Here is a 24,766-nt window from a genome sequence, read left to right on the forward strand (position 1 = left end):
TGGATCATGCACCTTTGACCGCTACATTAGCATATTCCGGTTTGCAAGTTAATCTGCCTTCTCGTTGGGGTTACCCCCGTTATCGCCAAAATCTAAATCCCCAAAATCAAAATCCCCAACACGAAATCCCCATTTTCTGTGTGAAAAACATTCAATTCGCGGCGATTTTAAACCTAATTTGAATGTTTTTCACACAGAAAAAGAATAGTTATGTCTATTCCAGGGTTTCAAAATGCTGAACTAATTTTCAGTATTACAAAATTGCTTGAATTTAAATTTGGAAAATATTTCAGCAACAGAAAAAAGCAAAGCAAACAAATATTTTTTTTTTCATTTTACTGCAGATATTACTTGAATGGATGCTAGCTGTCGTAGTCAGCAGAAAAAAAACTTGAATATTTTACTGTGCTTTGAAGCTATAAGTATTTCATGATTAACTATTTTTAAGTAAACATTTTGCAGTTTTTTAACAGCCGAAATTCTGGTTTCGAATTACTTGCTGAAAATAAGTAAAAGTAAATTTTTTTTACTATTTCAGCAGAACTATTTGATTTTCAAAGGGACATACAAACAATTGCACGATGTATTTTAACCCCCGACACACATACATATATACGCATGCTTCTAATGAAAAAAAGTCGAAACACGTACGTACAAAATCTCCACCGGTAGCTTGGTATATGTTCTGGAGTCACTCGGGGTTTTTTTTCCGGGACCAAAGCATGGCATTTCAATGTAGCATGGCTCAATTTCTCTCGGATCGTTCAAAATTTGTCACACAATGAGTAGCTTCTTGTGGAGAGACTGTCCTTCGTTCGGTCCTAGAGACTAGCACTGCCCCATCTACCGAAGAAGTACATATTTATAAAACGGGCACATATATGCCACAAGCAAAACGCGATGTTTTAGGTTAACCCCTAGTACTTGTTGTCGGCGCGATTTCTTTAAAACATGTATGGCAGCTTTCTGTTCACAACCAAGAGCGATTCACACCTCGTTAAGCGCACCTCCGTTCATTCCTCATCTATTAGCACCAAAGCTGGTCTGATAGACCAAATCCTCGTTTGTTGTAGCGCTAAAACGCGCCTGAAGTTTGTTATGGAAACGCATTTACGATGGAAGCAGTAAGGAAGGCGGTCGGCATGATGTGGTGGTGCGCAATGGCTAGTCATTGTCGGCTGGAGCGGGTCCTTGCCAACCTTACTGTTCCTGCGCCATAAACAGAGAAAAGTTCTTATCATGCCTATTCAAAACTCAACTGTCAAAATTCAAAAAAAAAACAAGTAAGGAAGACTAATTTCGGGTGTAACCGAATATTACATACTCAGTTTAGAGCTGTGGAGACAAAGTAAGGGAAATCACCATGTTGTAAAAGGAACCTAGGGTAACCCTGGAATGTGTTTGTATGCCATGTGTTTCAAATGGAAGGTATTAAAGAGTATTTTAAGAGGAAGTGGGCCATAGATCTATAGATGGACGCCATTTAGGGATATCGCCATAAAGGTGGACCACGCCTGACTCGAGAATTTGTTTGTACGATATGGGTATCAAATGAAATGTGTTAATGATAATTTTAAAAGGGAGTGGGCCTTAGTTCTATAGGTGGACGTCTTTTCGAGATATCGCCATAAAGGTGGACCAGGGGTGACTCTAGAATTTATTTTGTACGATATGGGTATCAAATAAAAGGTATTAATGAGTATTTTACAAGAGCGTGGGCCTAAGTTCTATAGATGGACGCCTTTTCGAGATATCGCCATAAAGATGGACCAGGAGTGACTCTAGAATTTGTTTGTACGATATGAGTATCAAATGAAAGGTGTTAATGAGTATTTTAAGAGGGCGTGGGCCTTAGTTCTATATGTGGACGCCTTTTCGAGATATCGCCATAAACGTGGACCAGGGGTGACTCTAGAATTTGTTTGTACTATATGGGTATCAAATGAAAGGTGTTAATGAGTATTTTAAAAGGGAGTGGGCCTTAGTTCTATAGGTGGACACCTTTTCGGAATATCGTTATAAAAGTGGACCTGGGTTGACTCTAGAATGTGTTTGTACAATATGGGTATCAAACGAAAAGTGTAATAAGTGTTTTAAAAGGGAGTGGGCCTTTGTTCTATGGGTGGACGCCTTTTCGAGATATCGCCATAAAGGTGGACCAGGGGTGACTCTAGAATTTGTTTGTACGATATGGGTATCAAATGAAAGGTGTTAATGAGTATTTTAAAAGGGCGTGGGTCTTAGTTCTATAGGTGTACGCCTTTTCGAGATATCTCCATAAAGGTAGACCAGGGGTGACTCTAGAATTTGTTTGTACGATATGGGTATCAAATGAAAGGTGTTAATGAGTATTTTAAAAGGGAGTGGGCCTTAGTTCTATAGGTGGATGCCTTTTCGAGATATCGCCATAAAGGTAGGCCAGGGTATCAAATGAAAGGTGTTAATGAGTATTTTAAAAGGGTGTGGGCCTTTGTTCTATGGGTGGACGCCTTTTCGGGATATCGCCATAAACGTGGACCAGGGGTGACTCTATAATGCGTTTGTACAATATGGGTATCAAATGAAAGGTGCTAATGAGTATTTTAAAAGGGTGTGGGCCTTAGTTCTCTAGGTGGACGCCTTTTCGAGATATCGCCATAAAGGTAGGCCAGGGGTGACTCTAGAACTTTTGTGTACGATATGGGTATCAAATGAAAGGTGTTAATGAGTATTTTAAAAGGGAGTGGGCCTTAGTTGTATAGGTGGATGCCTTTTCGAGATATCGCCATAAAGGTAGGCCAGGGGTGACTCTAGAAATTTTGTGTACGATATGGGTATCAAATGAAAGGTGTTAATGAGTATTTTAAAAGGGTGTGGACCTTTGTTCTATGGGTGGACGCCTTTTCGGGATATCGCCATAAACGTGGACCAGGGGTGACTCTATAATGCGTTTGTACAATATGGGTATCAAATGAAAGGTGCTAATGAGTATTTTAAAAGGGTGTGGGCCTTAGTTCTCTAGGTGGACGCCTTTTCGAGATATCGCCATAAAGATAGACCAGGTGTGACTCTAGAATGCGTTTGTACGATATGGGTATCAAATGAAAGGTGTTAATGAGTGTTTTAAAAGGGAGTGGGCCTTAGTTCTATAGGTGGATGCCTTTTCGAGATATCGCCATAAAGGTAGGCCAGGGGTGACTCTAGAACTTTTGTGTACGATATGGGTATCAAATGAAAGGTGTTAATGAGTATTTTAAAAGGGTGTGGACCTTTGTTCTATGGGTGGACGCCTTTTCGGGATATCGCCATAAACGTGGACCAGAGGTGACTCTATAAAGCGTTTGTGCAATATGGGTATCAAATGAAAGGTGCTAATGAGTATTTTAAAAGGGAGTGGGCCTTAGTTCTATAGGTGGATGCCTTTTCGAGATATCGCCATAAAGGTGGGCCAGGGGTGACTCTAGAACTTTTGTGTACGATATGGGTATCAAATGAAAGGTGTTAATGAGTGTTTTAAAAGGGAGTGGGCCTTAGTTCTATAGGTGGATGCCTTTTCGAGATATCGCCATAAAGGTAGGCCAGGGGTGACTCTAGAACTTTTGTGTACGATATGGGTATCAAATGAAAGGTGTTAATGAGTATTTTAAAAGGGAGTGAGCCTTAGTTCTATAGGTGGATGCCTTTTCGAGATATCGCCATAAAGGTGGGCCAGGGGTGACTCTAGAACTTTTGTGTACGATATGGGTATCAAATGAAAGGTGTTAATGAGTATTTTAAAAGGGTGTGGGCCTTAGTTCTATAGGTGGACGCCTTTTCGAGATATCGCCATAAAGGTGGACCAGGGGTGACTCTAGAATGTGTTTGTACGATATGGGTATCAAATTAAAGGTATTAATGAGGGTTTTAAAAGGGAGTGGCCCTTAGTTGTATATGTGAAGGCGTTTTCGAGATATCTACCAAAATGTGGACCAGGGTGATCCAGAACATCATCTGTCGGGTACCGCTAATTTATTTATATATGTAATACCACGTACAGTATTCCTTCCAAGATTCCAAGGGCTTTTGATTTCGCCCTGCAAAACTTTTTCATTTTCTTCAACTTAATATGGTAGGTGTCACACCCATTTTACCAAGTTTTTTTCTAAAGTTATATTTTGCGTCAATAGACCAATACAATTACCATGTTCCATCCATTTTTTCGTATTTGGTATATAATTATGGCATTTTTATCATTTTTCGTAATTTTCGATATCGAAAAAGTGGGCGTGGTCATAGTCGGATTTCGGCCATTTTTTATACCAATACACAGTGAGTTCAGATAAGTACGTGAACTGAGTTTAGTAAAGATATATCGATTTTTGTTCAAGTTATCGTGTTAACGGCCGAGCGGAAGCACAGACGGCCGACTGTGTATAAAAACTGGGCGTGGCTTAAACCGATTTCGCCCTTTTTCACAGAAAACAGTTACCGTCCTAGAAGCTAAGCTTCTACCAAATTTCACAAGGATTGGTTAATTTTTGTTGGACTTATGGCATTACAAGCATCCTAGACAAATTAAATGAAAAAGGGCGGAGCCACGCCCATTTTGAAATTTTCTTTTATTTTTGTATTTTGTTGCACCATATCATTACTGGAGTTGAATGTTGGCAAAATTTACTTATATGCTGTAAAGATATTATCTTTTCTTTTAAAATTTGAATTAAAAAAAAAATTTTTTAAAAGTGGGCGTGGTCGTTCTCCGATTTTGCTAATTTTTATTAAGCAGACATAAAATAATAAGAGTAACGTTCCTGCCAAATTTCATCATGATATCTTCAACGACTGCCAAATTACAGCTTGCAAAACTTCTAAATTACCTTCATTTAAAAGTGGGCGGCGCCACGCCCGTTGTCCAAAATTTTACTAGTTTTCTATTCTGCGTCATAAGCTCAACTCACCTACCAAGTTTCATCGCTTAATGCGTATTTGGTAAAGAATTATCGCACTTTTTCGATTTTCGAAATTTTCGATATCTAAAAAGTGGGCGTGGTTATTGTCCGATATCGTTCATTTTAAATAGCGATCTGAGATGAGTGCCCAGGAACCTACGTACCAAATTTCATCAAGATACCTCAAAATTTACTCAAGTTATCGTGTTAACGGGCAGACGGACGGACGGACATGGCTCAATCGAATATTTTTTCGATACTGATGATTTTGATATATGGAAGTCTATATCTATCTCGATTCCTTTATACCTGTACAACCAACCGTTATGCAATCAAAGTTAATATACTCTGTGAGCTCTGCTCAACTGAGTATAAAAACCGACAGAAGCGCAGAGACCGACTCAAAACGCTTATAAATTCAAAATAAAACGACATCCGGCCGAACCGGATTTTACTTTTACTTTTGCTCGTAATACTTCAAGTTATACATATATTTAGGTCTCCCCCTTTTTTTTATTTTTTTGACAATCGTTATAAACGCTTTGTGTGAAAAAAAAAATGTAATTAAATGTACTTATGTACAGTAATATACTACATACAACGTAAGAATTTGGTTGGTTTTTTCTGTTTTCCCTTCACAAAACATATTTTAGGGCTATAAAGTTGGGGTACAAATTCCGATAATTGGGGCTCTCTTACAAAATTATTATGTTGTTTTAGTAGAACTTATTTTTGAGTTTAACAAAATATCAATTTGGTATAATGCGCATAGTATAATGACACTAATATGTAATATGTACTAAGAAAATTTGTTATAAAAGCAATAAAGATGAAATTGTGATAGCGCTATGTATTATACGCACGTATATTATTTTCTTCTGGTTGTTCGAACGATATTGCTAGCAATAGTGATTCATATGTATATATATATATATGTATATATTGTATTTGTATGATATAAGAAAAGAAAGTTTTAATCTTTTAGCCAGTTCGTGCATAATCGACCAATGGCTGCGGTCGCAAATTTTTTTTCTAAAAATTTGTGGTTGAGCTCCAAAAATGGATCGCTAAAACGTTTCACGTGATAAAGACGGCTTATTATGAATAAAATTTATAGAGCTAACTACAAACATTTTAAAGCGGCAAAATATATTATTGAAATGATAAAAAAAATGTATGCCTTTTGTTGTAAAGCTAACAATTTCCAGTATTCAATAATAAAATTTGACGAAAAAATCGACCCTTGTTAAATGGGTTAACCGGGCTGTATAAAACTCTCTAAGTACTGCTCAGAAGTTTCTTTTAACTATTTACATCTAAGTTTATACTTTGCTGGTACTTACATAGCCGCCAGAGTACGTACCATGGGTCTCTGCCGGCGTGGTTACTGGTGATGTTGTTGTTGCTGGTGAAGGTGTCGCTGTTGTCGGTCATGGCGCGCGGTCTTGGGGACGCTGTGTTGGTACTGTTGGTGGTTGTTGCGCTCTGGTCCGAGGTAATCGAGTGAACCTGGTGGCGATAAAACTTCGTGCTGACCTTTACGATCTGGATGACTTGGTAATTTTGGCGTTCGTTGTATTACGCTGCAGCGTACTGTTGGCCCTGGAGGCGGAGGTGGTGTCGGACGCTTTTCCGGAGGTGGTAGTGTACTTCGTAAACGTAGAGAAAGGGGTTTATCTTCGGATAACAAGGGTTCTCATCACCATTTAGTTTAGTGCCGTCCGAATCCGAAGCGGAATCACTAGAACTTTCCTCACTAGGTGTGACTATGAAACGCCGACCTACTTCAACTGGATATTCTATACGTGGAGCTTGTGTCACCACCACACAACCGTTGTAAGGTTTATTACCACCCTGAAATAGACGAGTAAAAACGAGGCTTGTCGGAATGGACTGTGTCGGTACTTTGCGCTATCGACTCTTCCTAGTTTCTGGGCATTTCCCGGTTTATTCTTTGGTAGTTGGTTCTTCGTTGCAGTCCTTTGGTTCTTCACAATACTCTCTTGAAAATGTGCACAGCACGCGAGGGTGTTTTGCGATGAGTTGAATATAGTTGGGGACGTGCAGTTGAGGTAAGCAATAGTGCTAATGAAGCAGTCTCTGAGCTTGACGCCTTTGGTGTTGAAGTTGTGTCCTAGAAGTTATACGATCCTTTTGGTATGGTCGCAGGGCCGCCAAAATTTAGGCTGAAGCAAATCACAAATCTTCTCGTTGGTATAACGCCTTATAGGACTAGTTTTACGATAAACGTTTTTGGTTTTATAAAAATTTCCAATTAACTGCGCAAGTAAAAAGCTAATTCTTGCGTTTTTTTCCCGGCCGGAAACTCGTGGCTTTTTTTTCCGCTAGTCTCAGCCCTTTTCTGCAGCAGCCTTCTTTTTTCGACGTTTTTCCGGAAACTCGTGGGAATTTTCGCTAGTGATCGCAGATCTTTTCTTTCTTGTTTTCGATACTTTTGCATCGCAACTTGTTGGTCCCATCACTAGTCACTAGGTGTGTTCGCACGAAAACGCTTCCAAGTGGACCGTAACCGTAGACCATAACAGCAGACCGTAACAAGTTAAGAGATACAATCTCACAAGCTCGAAATGCCCGACCAACAACATTCATGTGAGACAAGATCATAAGATTACTCACACCGTGTGCACCGTATGTCAACGATAAAGACACTCCCCAAAGGCTTTGGGGAGTGCTATCGATGTTGATGCTCCTTTGTCGGATGTAGATCCGGTACGTTCTGGTAACAAAGCACCATTAAGGTACTAGCCCGATTATCTCGGGAACGATTAATATGGCCACATTAAACCTTTTAGGCCATTCCGCCCTCCCCACCCTCTGGTTCCATGAAGGACTCATTCCTGGTAAAGCCAAAAATTTTTAAATTTTACTATTTTTCAGTAAGCAATTCAAACCCTGGTCTATTCTATTTCCAAACTAACACTTCAATATTGATGATTTCACAAATATTTAATGGGCACATTAAAGAAAATACAGTGCAACGCAATAACTTATAAATACAATTAATACAGTATTTACGCAACAAAAAAATTCAAAATTCATTGCATTGCAGATAAACACCGGAACATTTTTTTGTTGTTTTTACAAATTATAAATACATATGTACATACATATATTTTTATGTATAAATTGCATTATTAAACCCTGGTAGCAGTTTTCTGATAATTTTATCGTCTATCGCCAAGAAGCAGTGATGCACCTTAACGTTAAGCTAATCGTTTATCAAAAAATTTCCACCGTTTCCGTTTAAACACTTCGAAATATTATCGATAAAGAAATTATCAAGATAAATTGTATCTCGTTTTTAACCGAAACGAAAAGCTTTCGTTAACGTTAAAAACGTTAACAAAAACGTGATACTTTATGTTTGAATTGCGCTGGCAATGCTATAGCCATGGTGAAGCCGTAAGGTGGTAACAGCGAGTGGACATACACACAAGCTCCATGTAATTTGTTTGTGTAATTCGTTGGTGGTAATGTCAAAAATACTCTGAGAAATGTTCGTACTGTCAAAATTCATGAGAAAAGTAGCAATCAGCTTGGCTAATGCTTTCACCTTTAATGACTCCGCCATCAATCAGCTTTGCCAGTATAGCTTGAAATTAATAATCAACATAAACGATTTGATTTCGTTTTAATATGGCAGAAAACGATACAAAATCGTTTCGTTAATTTAACGTTCTTTACGTTAATAAACGAAACGAAATTACTTTGTTTCGTTTATTAATGTTAATTATCGTAACGAAATGATATCGGTTCGTTGGTTAAGCAAGCCTGCCAAGAAGTAACTAATTCGATACATTTTGCAGTTAATAAGGCGGTAGAAATTCTTTTGACAAACAAAACTTATACTTTAACGGCATTTTTTCTCCAAGAAGATATTTAGGCGATGGAGATCTGTATCGTTTTGAATTTTCCTTTTTTCAATTATGTTGAGAACTTTTGCAGTTTGCTTTCGTAGTTTCCTTCTATTCAATAGCTATATTAATGATATTATGCTAATTTTGCGATATTTTCTCATCGTCGGTTCACTACCAGATCTAGGTTTTTTATTTACATTTTTTAATATTTTTTCACAGTATTTTTAATAATAAATTTATGAAAACACAATGCAAATAGAACATGTACCGTTAGTTTATTCCCCATCATTTTACTTTATGCTTATAGTCATACTTACATATGTATATATAAATGCGTAATTATGTTTATACGCGTCAGAACTTTACTTTATGATTTAATTAAAATTTCTGTGATTTTGCGTTCGAGGTTTTTTGATATTTCCTCAAAAAAGGTTTGGGGATTTAGCCCCAAAAAAGTGCGGGGATTTTGTGTTGGGGATTTTGGTTATGGGATTTTAAATTTGGGGATTACGTATTTGGGTTTTTTTTTTAAACTGGGGATTCTGTGTTTGGGGATTTTGTTTTTTGGGGATTTTGGAGCACTCCCTTCTCGTTGCCATCAATGTTCCTGTGACCAGGAACTTGATCTTTGCGAAGTTTGATGCAGAACTTAGCGTCTTGCTTCAGTTGTTACTGGCGACCTTGAACGATGCCATGAGTAATTTGCGCCGCAACCCTACGACAGGGGGTCAGAATATACCCGCAGTAGGTATGCCTGTCGTAAGAGGCGACTAAAATACCAGATTCAAGGGGCTGTGTAGCGCATCCTTTCAGGTTGCCAGCGCAATATATAGCTTCTCCAAACCCAATTGTCAACCTCACCTATCCGCGGCGAATCCTGTTCCACTAACAGATGAGGCTCTGGCGACCCCAAGCTCCTCATGGAACTTGGGGGTGGGGAGCGAGGGATGGCCTGAAGGTTTAATGTGGCCATATAAATCCTTTCCGAGATGGTCGGGCTAGCACCTTAATGGTGCTGTGTTACCGGAGCGTACCGGATCTGTATCCGGCAAAGGACCATCACAACGATAATACTCCTCAAAGCCTTCGGGAAGCAACCTTATCGCTACAACAACAACAACAGGCTGTCTCTATACCAGTACTTCCGCTTGAAGAAACTAGCCGAGCTATGGGTACGTACTGAAATATAGACCATAAGCTACCCCAAGTGAACATCAGCTCACACGTCGCAGCCTATTTTGGAAATAATACATACATCTTTTAATAGCGTCGGCTGTCGCCTGGTTAACTTGGGATGAACTAGGCGATCTGTTAAGACCTTACCTTGAAAGAATGTATCCATAGTGTTACCAGAAACTAGCTTATGATATATATCTAACCCAGCTTAATTGCTTTGCGCCTCTTCTCTGCTTGTTCTATCATCTGCAACTCATGTCTCCTTTTTTTATCCTCCAATCGGTTTGGAACGTCTACCGCAAGCCGTAACGCTTTGAGAGTTTCGTCCTCTTTTTCCAACTCATCCACCTATTCGAAACCCATACAACGGGACTCCAATATAAATGTAGGCTCGGTGTTTTTTGTTTAGTTATGACACTATTGCAGTAATCGAGCGTTAAATTATCTACGATGATCGCAACAAATGAAGTAAGCATCCTCGACCATACAGAATGATTTGTGCCTATGCTGCAGAGGCCTTGGATAGGAATATTACGAGGGATTCAAGGGGTTGTGTAGCGCAATATATAGCTTCTCAAATCCAATTGTCAACTTCACCTTCGAGCGGCGAATCCCGTTTCACTAACAGACGAGGCTCTGGTGACCCCAAGCTCCTCATGGAATTTTGGGTGGGGAGGGAGGGATGGCCTGAAGGTTTAATGTGGCCATATGAATCGTTCCCGAGATGGTCGGGCCAGCACCTTAATGGTGCTGTGTTACCGGAACGTACCGGATCTGTATACGGGGAGTACCTTATCACTACAACAACAATAACAATAGGAATATTACCACTGATCTGACTTATATTTTGATTAAAATTAACGAAATGGCAGTGAGAGTGGTAGAGAAAGTGGGATTGGAATTGGTATTCGTAGTACAGAAATGCGATCGCGTTAGAACGAAAAATATAAGCCCACAGCGGCGCTAGAAAAAACAAAACGTAGAAAGAAGAAAGTGTAAAAACAAATTTACACACGTTATATCGAACTGACCAAACGCCATCAACCACGGACTTGTAACCTAAAAAATTGATTGCTTTTAGAATATTGGCCGTTGGATGGGATCAACAAGTTACCGAATTTAATGATGTTGAAGGTCGAGAATACGGTGATCCAAAAAAGTGGACTCAATATCATAACGACGATATAACTTGCGCCGATGTCAAACTAGGCGAAGGTGTTCTAACAGCAACATATTCTGGCGAATTAATATTTTGGAAGCTCGAAACTGGACAACCATATCGTAGATATAGTGTTTCTGATCCGACAAGATTTATTGACGTAATTATGTATATGTATAACTAGCTTGAAAACATTTTTAAATTGATTTAAATTCTCAAAAAAGCTCAATAAACGTCGAGAATCTGAAGAAAGTCCAGGCAGGCGAACATCTCAACACTTAAGCATCTCACATTTCGTTCGTAAATCTATTTCGGACAGTATACATCGTTTGGAATATGAATTACAAAAGAAAGCAACATCGTTTGATATGACGTTTTCGGAAGTGGAAATGCGTGAGGAGCATGAATTTACACAGGCGCATCGATCTAGAAGACCAGTATCTGTACAGGCCGTTTTATTTTTGCAGACGCGTCCAATGACTAAAGAACATGGTATTATGATTTCAGTTTATAATTTTTTTTCGCTCACTTGCTTGTTATTCAATTTGTAGGAAGTGTATTTGTGTCACTTGATAGTGGCGTAATTCAAGTTTATTCACATCATCAACGAGGTGGTTATATTAAAGAATTCAAATCAAGCCATCGTAGTGGTGATTGTGTTCTAACAATGTGCACCGATCGTAAGGATCGTTACTTATTTACGGGCACTGCTTTTGGTTATATAAAGATTTGGCATATTACTAATTACTGGTGGGTAAAATGATGATGAATTATAAATTACACACTTACGCTCCGATTCTGAGCGTTACCGGTAAAATAGTACCCAGAACATTAAGTAACCGAATATCGCTACCAGTTCTTTTATCCGCGATTCTGGCCCAAGTGGTAACGCTGTCATCACCGAAAAACTCACCAGTGTCTGTGGATAAATTTGAAAGGTAGTTTTCTTCGCTTTCACGGTTGCCACTTTTTCCATTTGGACCAAAAATGGTCCCTCCCAACCCCATTTGGTCAGCTGGTCCCTTTTCTTCAATTTTGGTCCTTTTTAGGCAGTAGCCACGATTGGTACTTTTCTTTCTTTTTCACTCAGGTAAAAATTCAAAATATTGCCCAAAAATTCGCAACACTTTCGTTTGCCCCCATATAATATTGAATTTACTTCAATGGAACACTCACCATAAAAAATTGCTCAGTCAATAAAATGTACCAGAACAATAACATTTCACCTAGGATATAATTTATGCCAGACATTAAAAAGAAAAGTGTTGGCAAACACATTGTCGTTAATTGTTGATGAAATAACCGACTTATCAAAAAAAACTCTTGTTTTATAATAATATTAATAACGGCTAGAAAATTCGATCGGTTATACAGCACTATGTAAAATAAATGAAAATAAAAATTGCTTGTATAAGCTATGCTAGGCTTATAGCGAGCACTCTGCCGCGAGCCTAACACTTTCAAAACTTATACAAAGAAATTCTATGCATTATTTCTCGTTTGGAACTTTGATATTTACATCTTTCTCACCCAACGCAATGAGTTCAAGGAATTCCAGGGCGATTGTGGTGTTAAGCAACGCAAGGTAATTGAAAACTAAGTATCTTTACACAAGAAATATTTTAACTCGAAGACAGAAGGAAGCAAATGCAAAAGAGATTTGATTTCGGAAGAAATGTTTTGTATAAAATTATTCCGGTAGGTGCTAGCAGAACCCCTGAGGCCTGGGATCAAAACTCACACTTACTGAATCTAGGCTCTGATATGAAGTTTAAACGTTAAGGGGAAAAGTAAGTATCTATAAATATAGCACTGACAAAATTGCCTAGTTTCATTTATGATTTACTGAGTTTTCCACATACATAGTTCGGCAACACCAGAACGCAAATTTTGAACCCTTTCTTACTAAAACCTAAATGCACTATACATTTTATTTCATTGCTATCAACAACATAATGCTAGAACCAAGAGCTTTGTGACCAAAACTAGGTTCACAAAGTTTGGGTGGTGGAAGACATAGACTTATCCTATGTAAAAATATAGTATCATTTTTGGTTGCATGCACATATATTTGTTTGTTCAGCTTGAATTAAAGGAAAATCTTCACTATGTTTAGTAAAATTTTATATGGAAACATCCTAAAATTTTATATTTTATACTAATAAAATAAAACAAAAATTTTGTCCTTTTTTTCGATGACTTTTGGTCCCAAATGAAAACGTGGTGTGGCTACCGTGTCCGCTTTACCGAAAATGTCTCACTTGTAGATACGTGGTTAACGAATAAACGGGACGATGTCTATATGCATATTATGCATGGTATATTGTAATTTATTCTGTGAAAGTACATAATGTAAACAAATATGTATTTTCGCTTACAATTCTTTATTTTTTAGTTTTGCCTTTTTCTAAACAACAGCTGTTGTATGGTTATTTCGATGTAACCACCTACTTTTGTGGGTAAAAAATTATCCGGCTACTTTCTCTGGTAGAATACAAAAAGGGTGTAAAAGTTTCCACATGATTTCGTTACCGTGGTAAAGAATGTTGTTACCACACTAGAATCGGGGCGTTAAGAGCAGATTTTATATGACGCCGTGACACTTTGACGTCCAGACACCCAAGACGAACGTTGTGGTCGTGTTGCTTCGCTTTGATACTTTGACAGCGCCATAAGATAACAATGAAATGCCTCGGCGCTATGTTCGCTTTAAATCGACTAAAGGGCCAACTAAACTTCCTTAACCCTAACGGCATAATCGTAACCATACCCATATCTATAACCACCTCCAATGTGATCGATTAATGGTGCCTTAACCTAGAAATCGTGAAAATTTCATAAAAATGAAGAAAACGCAAAAAATTACAAACATATTCCACAAAAAATAAGTATCTTAGTCATAACGTATCCAAAACAATGAATAAAATCTACAAAAAGTTATTAAAGTCACCACCTCAAATATTTTTAGGTTATGGATATGGTGAGAAACCAAAACCCAATTGGTTGGCTATGATATGGTTATGGTGATCACATTGATTTCCATAAAATTGGTTCGATTAGCTGTTTTATCTTGTTATGGATAAGTCACCATTAATTGGCCCTTAAAGCGATTATGTATAGACGCTTTTAGATTCAAATTCATTACTAGATTAGGATAGGTTGCATCATAGCTACCCCAGTAGGAGAAGCTTACTTGGACGGCATGTGGGTCCCTTGGGATCCCACATAAGACAAGGATGACGTAAGTCATACATTTTTAAAAATTCTTTGCGCACAAATTTATTGTTTCGAATAAGACCGATCTCTACCACGGCTAAGCCCTCCGGAGATACGAGTGGGTAGAGACTGCAGTACTTTTGCCTATTTTTGGCAAAAGCTGGAAGCATGAAGTGGCTCATCATCCTCTATGCAGACCCAGTACGAATGCTTTTTCCGTATATTTAGACAAACCGCATGTTCTTCCATTGGACAGTGACCCAATAAACGTCCAATAACCATTGATAGATAAGCATTGGTGAACCCAATAATTTGTCTACACCGTAAGCTTACTCAAGGGCCATTTATACAGTTAAGTAGACAACTGATGGGCCTCAGAACTTCGAATTCCCTAAAACCATCAACATCCGCTTCAGTTGTAGTATGTATGCAGTATGCGAGTTAAGAGATTCGCTTGACAGTTGCCCGGAATACTGTTTTGGCCCAGGACCCATGCCATTTTAATCGTAAAATAGTTCGATGCAAACGGGCGGCCACCGTGGTTTGGTGGTAGCGCCTACCACACTGTATGCCCTGGGTTCGCACCCCAGGGAAAGCAACATCAAAATTTTAGAAATAAGGTTTTTCAATTAGACGAAATTTTGTTTTCTAAGCGGGGTCACCCCTCGGTATGTTTGGCAAGCGCTCAGAGTGTATTTCTGCCATGAAAAGCTTTCAGTGAAAACTCATATGCCTTGCAGATGCCGTTCGGAGTCGGCATAAAACATGTAGGTCCCGTCCGGCCAATTTGTAGGGAAAATCAAGAGGAGCACGACGCAAAGTGGAAGAGAAGCTCGGCCTTAGATCTCTTCAGAGGTTATTGCGCCTTACATTTTTTTTATTTCGATGCTAACGCAGGCGTGGTCAAACATCCTCATACCATCGTCGTTCAAGAATATCGAAGAGAGCTGCTTTAGAACGCAGTTACGGTCTAGGATGACCATGGGCTTATATTGTCGCCACCCAGATATAATTTTCTTTTTAATTTCGCTACAAAAAATCATTTGTTGAAAGCTAGAATTACTGAAATAATTAAGAGCTAGCTACATTATCATATACAAAAAGTTATTTGCAAAGTACAGAACGAATGTTAATAGATAATACCAATTTGCGTGGGAATATATGTAGATGAAAACAACTTTATTAATAAAATGGGTTACCAAAACATAATTTGTATTGTAGTTAATTTCGTTTGTAAGTTTGTGAACTCATAAGAGAAAAAATGTTGTATGAAATTTGGTAAAATAAGGGTTGCGTGCTTATTTGATAAATAGTTCATATACTACAATGGTATTTTATAAATGGCGGATGGGCGTACCAGTAAATAAATGTTACATTTAAATTTCTTACTTAGTGCACACAGTGACTGCAACATATACCTTATCGCATTATCTCAAATGTTGAATCGCTTATTTTATCGGTGCTAAAAATAATAACGTTTTAATCAAGGTTAAGTTAGGTTAGGTTAGGATAAGAGGGCGTGCGTGGGTGATACTAACACTTCCACTCCGAGAAATTAGCTGTGTTTTTTTTTACACGCGTATACGTTTCGTTTGCGAGTGAAAAAGAAACACCTACCCTCGCTTAGATAATGCTTAGGAGACCCATCTAGCGGCAGTAGTTAAACAACTAGCTACAGCAACAGGGTGTACCGAAAAGCGGAGGCACAACCCTCTGTTATATTTCTGTGTATAACTTATAGCTGAATCAGTTGTGATAGATAGTGGATGCGCATAGAATACATGGAATTATTGCTGAGGGTGAAACATAGACAGATATTTCAGTTACATCTGGGTATAATGCGTATTGAAATTTAGTAGTACTAATTTTATGCGTAGCAATTTCAGAGGTACATTTAAAGTTTGTCGATAAGCAGTCCATATAAAGTTTAAGCGTAGACGTATATAGGCGTGAAAAAAAAACACAGCTATTTTTGTCCATTGTGAGTGCCCTCAGTAAGTACAGGTTGGCGGCAAATTCGTTTAGCCGCATTACCTCCTAGCGGTCCTCAACGAATCTCTTGCTTTCCCTGATGAACCCAAAGAGAAGTGATGACACCCGTAAGGACCTTCACCGCAGATTTGTTCAGTTTGAGAAGCGGGTGCCCTTCCTATCCAAGCATGGCCATAAGGACCTTGAGACTTCGCAGTAAACCCTATTGGTCCATAGCAAGTCCGTTGCCCTGTTCTCATATTCGTCGATTCTCCATAAGAGACAACTCAGCGGCGGTCGGACGGAGCTGTCCACCTCACTTATGTCTAAGTCAGAACCTTCCTAATCAAATCCGTTTTAATCAAACCTCAATTGAAAACCGCGGCCAACGTAATGTGGTGGTAGCGTGCTCCGCCTACGGGCAAAGCAACATCAAAATTTTAGAAACCAGTTTTTTTTCAATTAGAAGAAAGTTTTTCTAAGCGCGGTCGTCCCTCGGCAATGATTTGACAAGCACTGCGAGTGTATTTCTGCCAGTAAAAGCTTGTCAGGGGTGGGTGTTCCCCGCGTTGGGCGTACCTTGTCCCGCTCGAGGGATGTTAGAGGGTATAAAAGGGCATAAAGCCGAAGGCCGCTCTCAAGGGTGTCACCGAAGTTCACCTGAAAGACAAAAGAAAAGTACCCTAAAGTAAAAAGTTCTTATAGGCAGGGTGTAATTTATGTATGTAGACTTCCCGTAAACTCAACATTCCAGGGTTCCAACACCTCGCCTCCTAGTTTCCACACTGAAAAAGACAAAAAAAAAAGAAAAAATAAATTAAATTGGGAAAAAAAAAATTGCTTCAAATAAATGTTTTCATACATTTAAAAAAAAGCAATATGGGCAATCCCCGATTATTAAAAATCAAATTAAATTGGTTTGGGCATAAAAGCAAATCACTTATATAAGTGCACAATTTTTTTCTGGTGGGTAAACAAACCATCAAAAGTGCAACAACCACATGCAAATTTTCCACCTCCACTATAAATATTCTTACTTAAAATTTTCATAGTTATTACCTCCTATTTTTTGGTCGTCCATGGACGCTAGTAGCAGTCAACCACTAATCCATACCTCCATTTCCTTTGGTATATTAGGGTCACCGCGCTATGGGACCATAAGTTTGAAGTGGCTTGCTCGAATCTGCTCCAGATACCGGCATACACTAGATGAACACTGTACGAGGAGCCGCGTTGCTCCCTTTTTACAAAGAAACACTCGCGCACCTAATCTAGGCAAGGAAAATATACAAGAAATTTAATTATATTCGCGGACTTTAATTTGCACACGATAAGAAAATGTAAACAAGCGACAAACATTTTGCGAATAAGCTGATGTATGCGCCTTACCAACTCCTCGCCGCCGTACTTGAATAGCTCCGCAGGCAATCCATCAGCGCCCACGGCCTTGTTGTTTTTCAATCTGGTTATTGCTATTCTAACTTTGTCATAATCGGGCGGGGGGACATATATTCCATCATCATCGATTGCGGGATCGGGTTCTTCATCTCTGCGCGGTGAATTGCTGCCTCCATTTAGGAGAACAGAGAAGTATTCCCTCCATAATCTAAGCACTCTCTGGACATCAGTTACAAGGTCGCCGTTTTCATTCCTACAGGAGTTTGCCCCGGTCTTAAAACCTTCCGTCTGTCGCCGTATTTTTTGGTAGAATTTTCGGGCGTTATTCCTGGTGGCTAGCAGCTCAAGCTCCTCGCACTCACGCCTTTCTGCTTCTGCTTTTTTCTTCCTGAAAAAGCGTCTCGCTTCCCTTTTCAACTCACGATAGCGTTCACACACTCCTCTTGTCGCACTCGCTTTTAACGTAGCCCTGTAGGCAGCGTATTTTCTTTCGGTTGCAACGCGGCATTCTTCTTCGTACCAGTTGTTTTTTCGTGGCCGCCGGTAACCAATTTTTTCCTCGGCGGCAGTACGAAGTGCTTTGGAGATATGCTCCCACTGATCCTGTATTCCTTCAGGATGAGTTGTGCTCTCATAGAGCAGGTGTGAGAGTCGAGTTGCGAAATCATTGGCAGTCTGTTGTGATTGAAGCTTTTCGACGTTTGGTTTTTGGTTCCTCGCTATATCCATAACATAAAAATATTTGAGTTGGTGAATTTAATAACCTTTTGTAGATTTTCTTCATTGTTTTGGATAAGTTATGACTAAGAGACATATTTTTTGTGGAATATGGTTGTAATTTTTTGCGTTTTCTTAATTTTTATGAAATTTTCACGATTTTTTGGTTATGGCACCATTAATCGATCACATTGGAGATTGTTATGAATATGGGTACGATTCAGACAACAGCAAAAATCGAACACAACAACGTTCGATTACATTCGGCAATATGATCGTGTTCAATGATCCATCTTGCTTAAACGAACATAATCGACATTGATTTAAAATCAACCAACTTATTGCATGCGTGAATATAATAAATTCAGGCGTTTGCTCGTTTGCAAGGCAAATACGAAAACTCCATGCGTTTGAATATTTGCATGATTCTTCTGCCCTTACGTCATGGCGACAAGCTACATATAAAAATTGCTTACGATTCTGTTTTTTTTTGCCGAACTGAACGATACTAATTCTCAAAAAACGCGAGTACTCAAAAAATGTGCTCCAATTAACATTGCGATGTCCTAGCAGAGGAGTAGGTGATCCCACTCTCGCTTTGTTTGTGAGTATTCCATAGAGTACATACGTGAGAGTACTTTCCAAAATACTTTCACTGTTGTACTCTATGGAGCACCCACAGAGGATCATATGCCAAAGTACTAAAAAGGAATTGTGTCGGAAAGAATTATCGGAGTGAATTTAATTTAAAATGAAAGTAAATGAAGAGGGGCAATACAACTTTTATATTTTTTACTACGAATATTCTTATGTTATTTAGCATTTGCGTGAATAAAGAAACTAATATTTCTCTATACTATAGTATGTATACATAAAACCAGTGCGCGGTTGCATTTTATCAGAGTTGCCATAGTAAAATTTTATTATCAGTTATTTGTATGCAATATTTTACTTTTGGCAACTCTGTTCGATCGTCATCGTGTCGTGATCACGGACGTTAAAAAACGAGCAATGATCGGCTGATGGTGGTCCGCAAACGCATTGCAAAGGAGTATTGTTAGAGTACTCCAACATGAAGAAAATGGAACACGTAATATAACAATTTTTGCAGGTATATTGTCCATGGGACCATAGGTCTGAAATGAATTTCGAGCCTCCCTAATTTTGTTAGAAAATTTTATATCCCAATCCGAATAGCGGCTCTCACAAATAAAAAACATGAGAATAAATGTCAAATTCGGATTCGGATTGGGATATAAAATGTTCTAACAATATTAGGGAGTCTCGAAATTCATTTCAGACCTATGGTCCCATGGATAATATTACTCAGTATGACCCATAGATTCAGAAACTGGACGTGCACATGAAGTTGTTTTCCCCCCATTTTTCCCAATACAATTTGACCCACCCTAATGTACATATATATGTATTAGATAGTAGCGATGTCAATTTATACAACATTACGAAACAACTGTTGACATTTTAATGACTTGTGGTATTTTGCCTTGTTTATTACTTTGTGGCATGTCGCATGCTGCATGCCACTTTAATGGATGGTAACTGTTGCATTCACCCACATACCAAATAAGAAACTTATTAATTTTTATTTGGTAATATTTTGTGTATTCCATTTTTTAATATAAATGCTATGCTCCAAACAGCATACCGGAGAGTGAGAAGCAGAATATTTGTATGCCATTACTTCGTTTGCAATTCATATTTTTGAGAAAGGAACGTTTGCTGACTCGCGCCAAACGTGCAGTTAAATACCAACCAGAGCCAATGCTGCTGAGCTCTTATAAAGGACATCTTAAAGCGGTAAATTCTATTGTTTTTATTAATACACCGAAAATATTGTTAACGTAAGTTAAATACGATTTTTATATCTATTTTCAATTTATTAAAATTTTGTTTTCTTAGTGGTAGTCACGACTGTTCGTGTCGTCTATGGTCACTTGGTGGGCGTTATCTTGGTACTTTGGGAACACCTTTGCCTTGGATTAAATTATCGCCATTCGAAACAGTAGAGGAAGATAATCGTTATCGTATGCCACCCGATATCAAGAAAGTGGCAAGTTCCACAACAATGAAGGTAAGCTCAATTATACTGTTTTCACACAGACGGCTTATTGAATAATAAAGGCAGTTTTCTACATTAAGACGCGTATTGAGCTCAATCTTCCCTACAAAATTCGAATCTATTATTATTTCATTAGTAGCTAATAGAATGCCTAATGAAGTCAAAAGCACAATGCAACTCTGTTTTCAAAGCAAATGTCATTGTCTGCATGGCGGAACGATACAAGGTGGCCGCATCGAACAGCTGATTATAACCTTTTTTATTTGATTTGATACATCAACTACCGGCGCAGTACGATTTTGACATTTGTCCATCGAATTTACAAATACATGCAATTTTTTTTGTTTGTAGGTATGTCACCATGCTCCCACCTTGTATCGTTCCGCCATGATTGTCTGTCTCATCCTTCATACTAATCTTAGCAGGTGAAATGAGATCATTAAGTTTCTGTGTGAAAACAGTATTAGTATCCAAGTTTTCATTGTATAGGTTTAAAGGTCCAATTAATGGTGACTTATCCATAACCAGATAAAACAGCTGATCGAACCAACCTTATGGAAATCGATGTAATCGATTAATGGTGCCATCCCTGCAAAAATTGTTGGATTACGTGTTCCATTTTCTTCATGTTGGAGTACTCTAACAATACTCCTTTGCAATGCGTTTGCGGAACACCATCAGCCGATCATTGCTAGTTTGCTCGTTTTTTAACAACCGTGATCACGACACAATTACGATCGAACAGAGTTGCCAAAAGTAAAATATTGCATACAAATAACTGATAATAAAATTTTACTATGGCAACACTGATAAAATGCAACCGCGCACTGGTTTTATGTACACATTTTATATTAGTTTCTTTATCCACGTATGCGTATGCGTATTATATTAGTTTCTTTATTCACGCAAATGTAAATAACATAAGAATATTCGTAGTATAAAATATAAAAGTTGTTTGCCCCTCTTCATTTACTTTCATTTTAAATTAAATCCACATCGATAATTCTTTCCGACACAATTCCTCTTTAGTACTTTGGCATATGATCCTCTGTGGGTGCTCCATGGAGAACTACAGTGAAAGTACCTTGGAAAGTACTCTCGTATGTACTCTATGGAATACTCACAAACAAAGCGAGAGTGGGATCACCTACTCCTCTCCTAGGACATCGCAATGTTAATTGGAGCACATTTTTTGTATGAATACAGATTAGATTTGGAGCAGTCCTATACTCCCAAAGAAGTATTCCTTACATTATTTATATAGTACTCGCGTTTTTTTAAGGGATACCATAACGCTAAAGCCATAACCATATCATATCCAACCAATTGGTTTTTGGTTTCTCGCCATATCCATAACCTAAAAATATTTGAGTTGGTGAATTTAATAATTTTTGTAGATTTTATTCATTGTTTTGGATACATTATGACTAAGAGACTTATTTTTTGTGGAATATGTTTTTAATTTTTTGCGTTTTCTTAATTTTTATGATTCTTTCACGATTTTTAGGTTAAGGCACCATTAATCGATCACATTGGAGATGGTTATGGATATGGGTATGGTTACGACTACGGCGTTAGGGTTAAGGAAGTTTGATTGGCCCTGTAACCCTAACGCCATAGTCATAAACATATTTTTACTTATCCATATCAAATTGGCATCAGTTATTGGTGCCTTAACCTAAAAATTGTGAAAATTTCATAAAAATGAAGAAAACGCAAAAAATTACAAACATATACCACAAAAAATAAGTATCTTAGTCAAAATGTATCCAAAGCAATAAATAAAATCTACAAAAAGGTAATAAATTTCGCAACTCAAATATTTTTAGGTTATGGATATGCCGAAAAACCAAAAACCAATTGGTTGGCTATGATATGGTTATGGCGTTAGCGTTATGGTATGGCAGCATTAATCGAATACATTGATTTCCATAAGGTAGGTTGGATCCGCTGTTTTATCTGGTTATAGATAAGTCACCATTAATTGCCCCGTAAATGACCTGAAAAAGTTGCCGTAGGCATAACGCCTACACCATAACCATAATTTTACTTAACCATATCTCTTTGCATCGATTATTGGTTCCTTTAACTAAAATTTCTTTACTCTTTCTAAACATTGTTCGATATTTTCTAATATATGTTAACCCTCTCGGCAAGTTCAAGTGGCAAAAGTGGGCGTTGGCATGCCCTTTTTCAAAATTTGCAAATGGGTATCTTAAGTCGTCCTTATGAGATTTTTTCCCTAAATATTAATTGGTTTAGCTTCATAAGTTACAGAGAAAACACGTCATATGTGTCTAAAATTCGTATTTTTATATAAATATGCAGAAAATGGTCGGGGTCATAAATCGAATCAAATTATTTTTCGCAGATGATGTCATCTTTGTATAGGAAAGAAGCATATAAAATTTCACCATTATAACTTTAACCGTTTTCAAGATTTTGAATGCACCGGCAATGCCACGCCCACTTGTAAATGTGATAAGTGCTAAATTCGGAAATAAAAGCCTCATTCGGTGCTAAAATTTCGAATAATTCTATTTATGAAAAATATTTGAGATATGAAAAGTGACCGTGGCCATCGACCGATTCCACCAATCTTCGGTAGAAGCCTTTCCTATAGTTAGAAAAAGTAGTGCGCCATAAATCGTTCAATACTCACATTTAAATAGAACATATGAGAATGAGCCTTCGGACAGTTAAATGACGCCGTAAGTATCCCCCAAAAAACCCAATGGTGTTTACCGATTATGTGATTATTAGGCTTAGGGCCACCTTATGCTTGTCTGGATCAAACGGATCTTATTAAAGTGCTTACGGAGCTATTTCCTTATCCCTCTTGGAGGCAGGGCCAGATCAAACAATTGTTTGCTAGGGGTCCCGGTTTATGACATTTCAACTAAAATTGTCTGTTCAGGATTTCGTTATGTTTTTTTGGCTCACTAGTCTAGGTGATGCTCTGGCATCATAAGAAGACATCCCGTAGTAGTTCTGCCAAAGAGGATAAATATAATAAGAGCCGCAGAAAGAGTAATCAAATTGTATTTATATGTAGGGAAATTCAAAATTAAATCGCCCAAAAAAAAGTAGGGACTACCTCACAGTTTACATCGAGTAAATGCCTAAAAAATAACGAGTGACGGCTCTTATTATACTTATCCTCTTTGCAGTCACTCGTTATTTTTTTGGCATTTACCCGATGTAAACTGTGAGGTAGTCCCTACTTTTGTTTTATGAGGAACATTTTTGAATTGCCTTCCATTTATCCATGCGGTGTTGTCACTTTATGCAAACGTGTTTTTTGGAAAGAGAATTAAATAATTAATTAAATACAGTCGGAAAAATAAACACAAATACCCCATGAAAATGTATAAAAGACATTTATAAACATCTCGCCCCAAAAAAAAAAGTAGCGACTACCTCACAGTTTACATCGAGTAAATGCCTAAAAAATAACGAGTGACGGCTCTTATTATATTTATCCTCTTTGGTTCTGCAGCCTCTTCCCTTGTTTGTTTTTAATACCAGGCGGCCAATCTGGTGGTGCGTAGCACATAAGCGGCCGGCCAATTGCTTTGTAAGTGGTTAGCAGCGTAAATTATCTTTCCCCAAGTGCTGTCGGCAAGCAACTTGAAGATTTTGTTGCGGCTTTGTACTTTGGATACGATTTCGGGGACATGCGGCTTGAAGGTGAGAGTGTTATCGAACATTACCCCTAAGTTTTTGGTTGACTGACCAAAGAGCATAAATATAAGAGCCGTCACTCGTTATTTTTTAGGCATTTACTCGATGTAAACTGTGAGGTAGTCCCTACTTTTTTTTGGGCGATTTAATTTTGAATTTCCCTACATATAAATACAATTTGATTACTCTTTCTGACTAAATAATGAGTTATCATACAAGTGAACAAAAGAAATAATCAAATATGAATACTTTTGATGATCAAAACCCGAAAAGCATTTTTCGATCACTTTTCTGAATCATTTTCGAAGTCCTTTGATGATTAAATTTTAATATTTCAACAAAGAATAATTAAATATGCTTACCTTTGATGATCAAAAACTGAATATAGTTTTTCAATCACATTTTGGAATCATATTTGAATCAAATGTGTTTACTTTAGGTGATCAAAAATTTATAATAATTTTTAGTTCAGCTTTCTGAATTTTTTCTGACTATATTTGTTGACTGAATAATGCATTTTATACTTCTTAAAAATTTATATTCATTGAAAATATTATTTTTTTACATACACACATTTTTC

At 37.9% G+C, this 24,766-nt stretch overlaps 1 protein-coding gene across 1 annotated transcript in view; it reads left to right on the top strand.

The window, feature by feature from the left end:
• Nucleotides 1–24,766, top strand: part of LOC137241025 (WD repeat-containing protein on Y chromosome) — a 59,056-nt gene that overhangs the window by 26,556 nt on the left and 7,734 nt on the right. Inside the window, exons 5-9 of the mRNA XM_067768173.1 lie at nucleotides 11,043–11,280; nucleotides 11,345–11,612; nucleotides 11,672–11,870; nucleotides 20,084–20,284; nucleotides 20,343–20,514. Of these exons, the coding sequence (XP_067624274.1) occupies nucleotides 11,043–11,280; nucleotides 11,345–11,612; nucleotides 11,672–11,870; nucleotides 20,084–20,284; nucleotides 20,343–20,514 (1,078 nt within the window). The remainder of the gene's footprint in view (nucleotides 1–11,042; nucleotides 11,281–11,344; nucleotides 11,613–11,671; nucleotides 11,871–20,083; nucleotides 20,285–20,342; nucleotides 20,515–24,766) is intronic.

Source organism: Eurosta solidaginis, chromosome 2, assembly GCF_040869045.1.
Source record: "Eurosta solidaginis isolate ZX-2024a chromosome 2, ASM4086904v1, whole genome shotgun sequence".
Classification (NCBI taxonomy): Eukaryota; Metazoa; Arthropoda; class Insecta; order Diptera; family Tephritidae; genus Eurosta; species Eurosta solidaginis.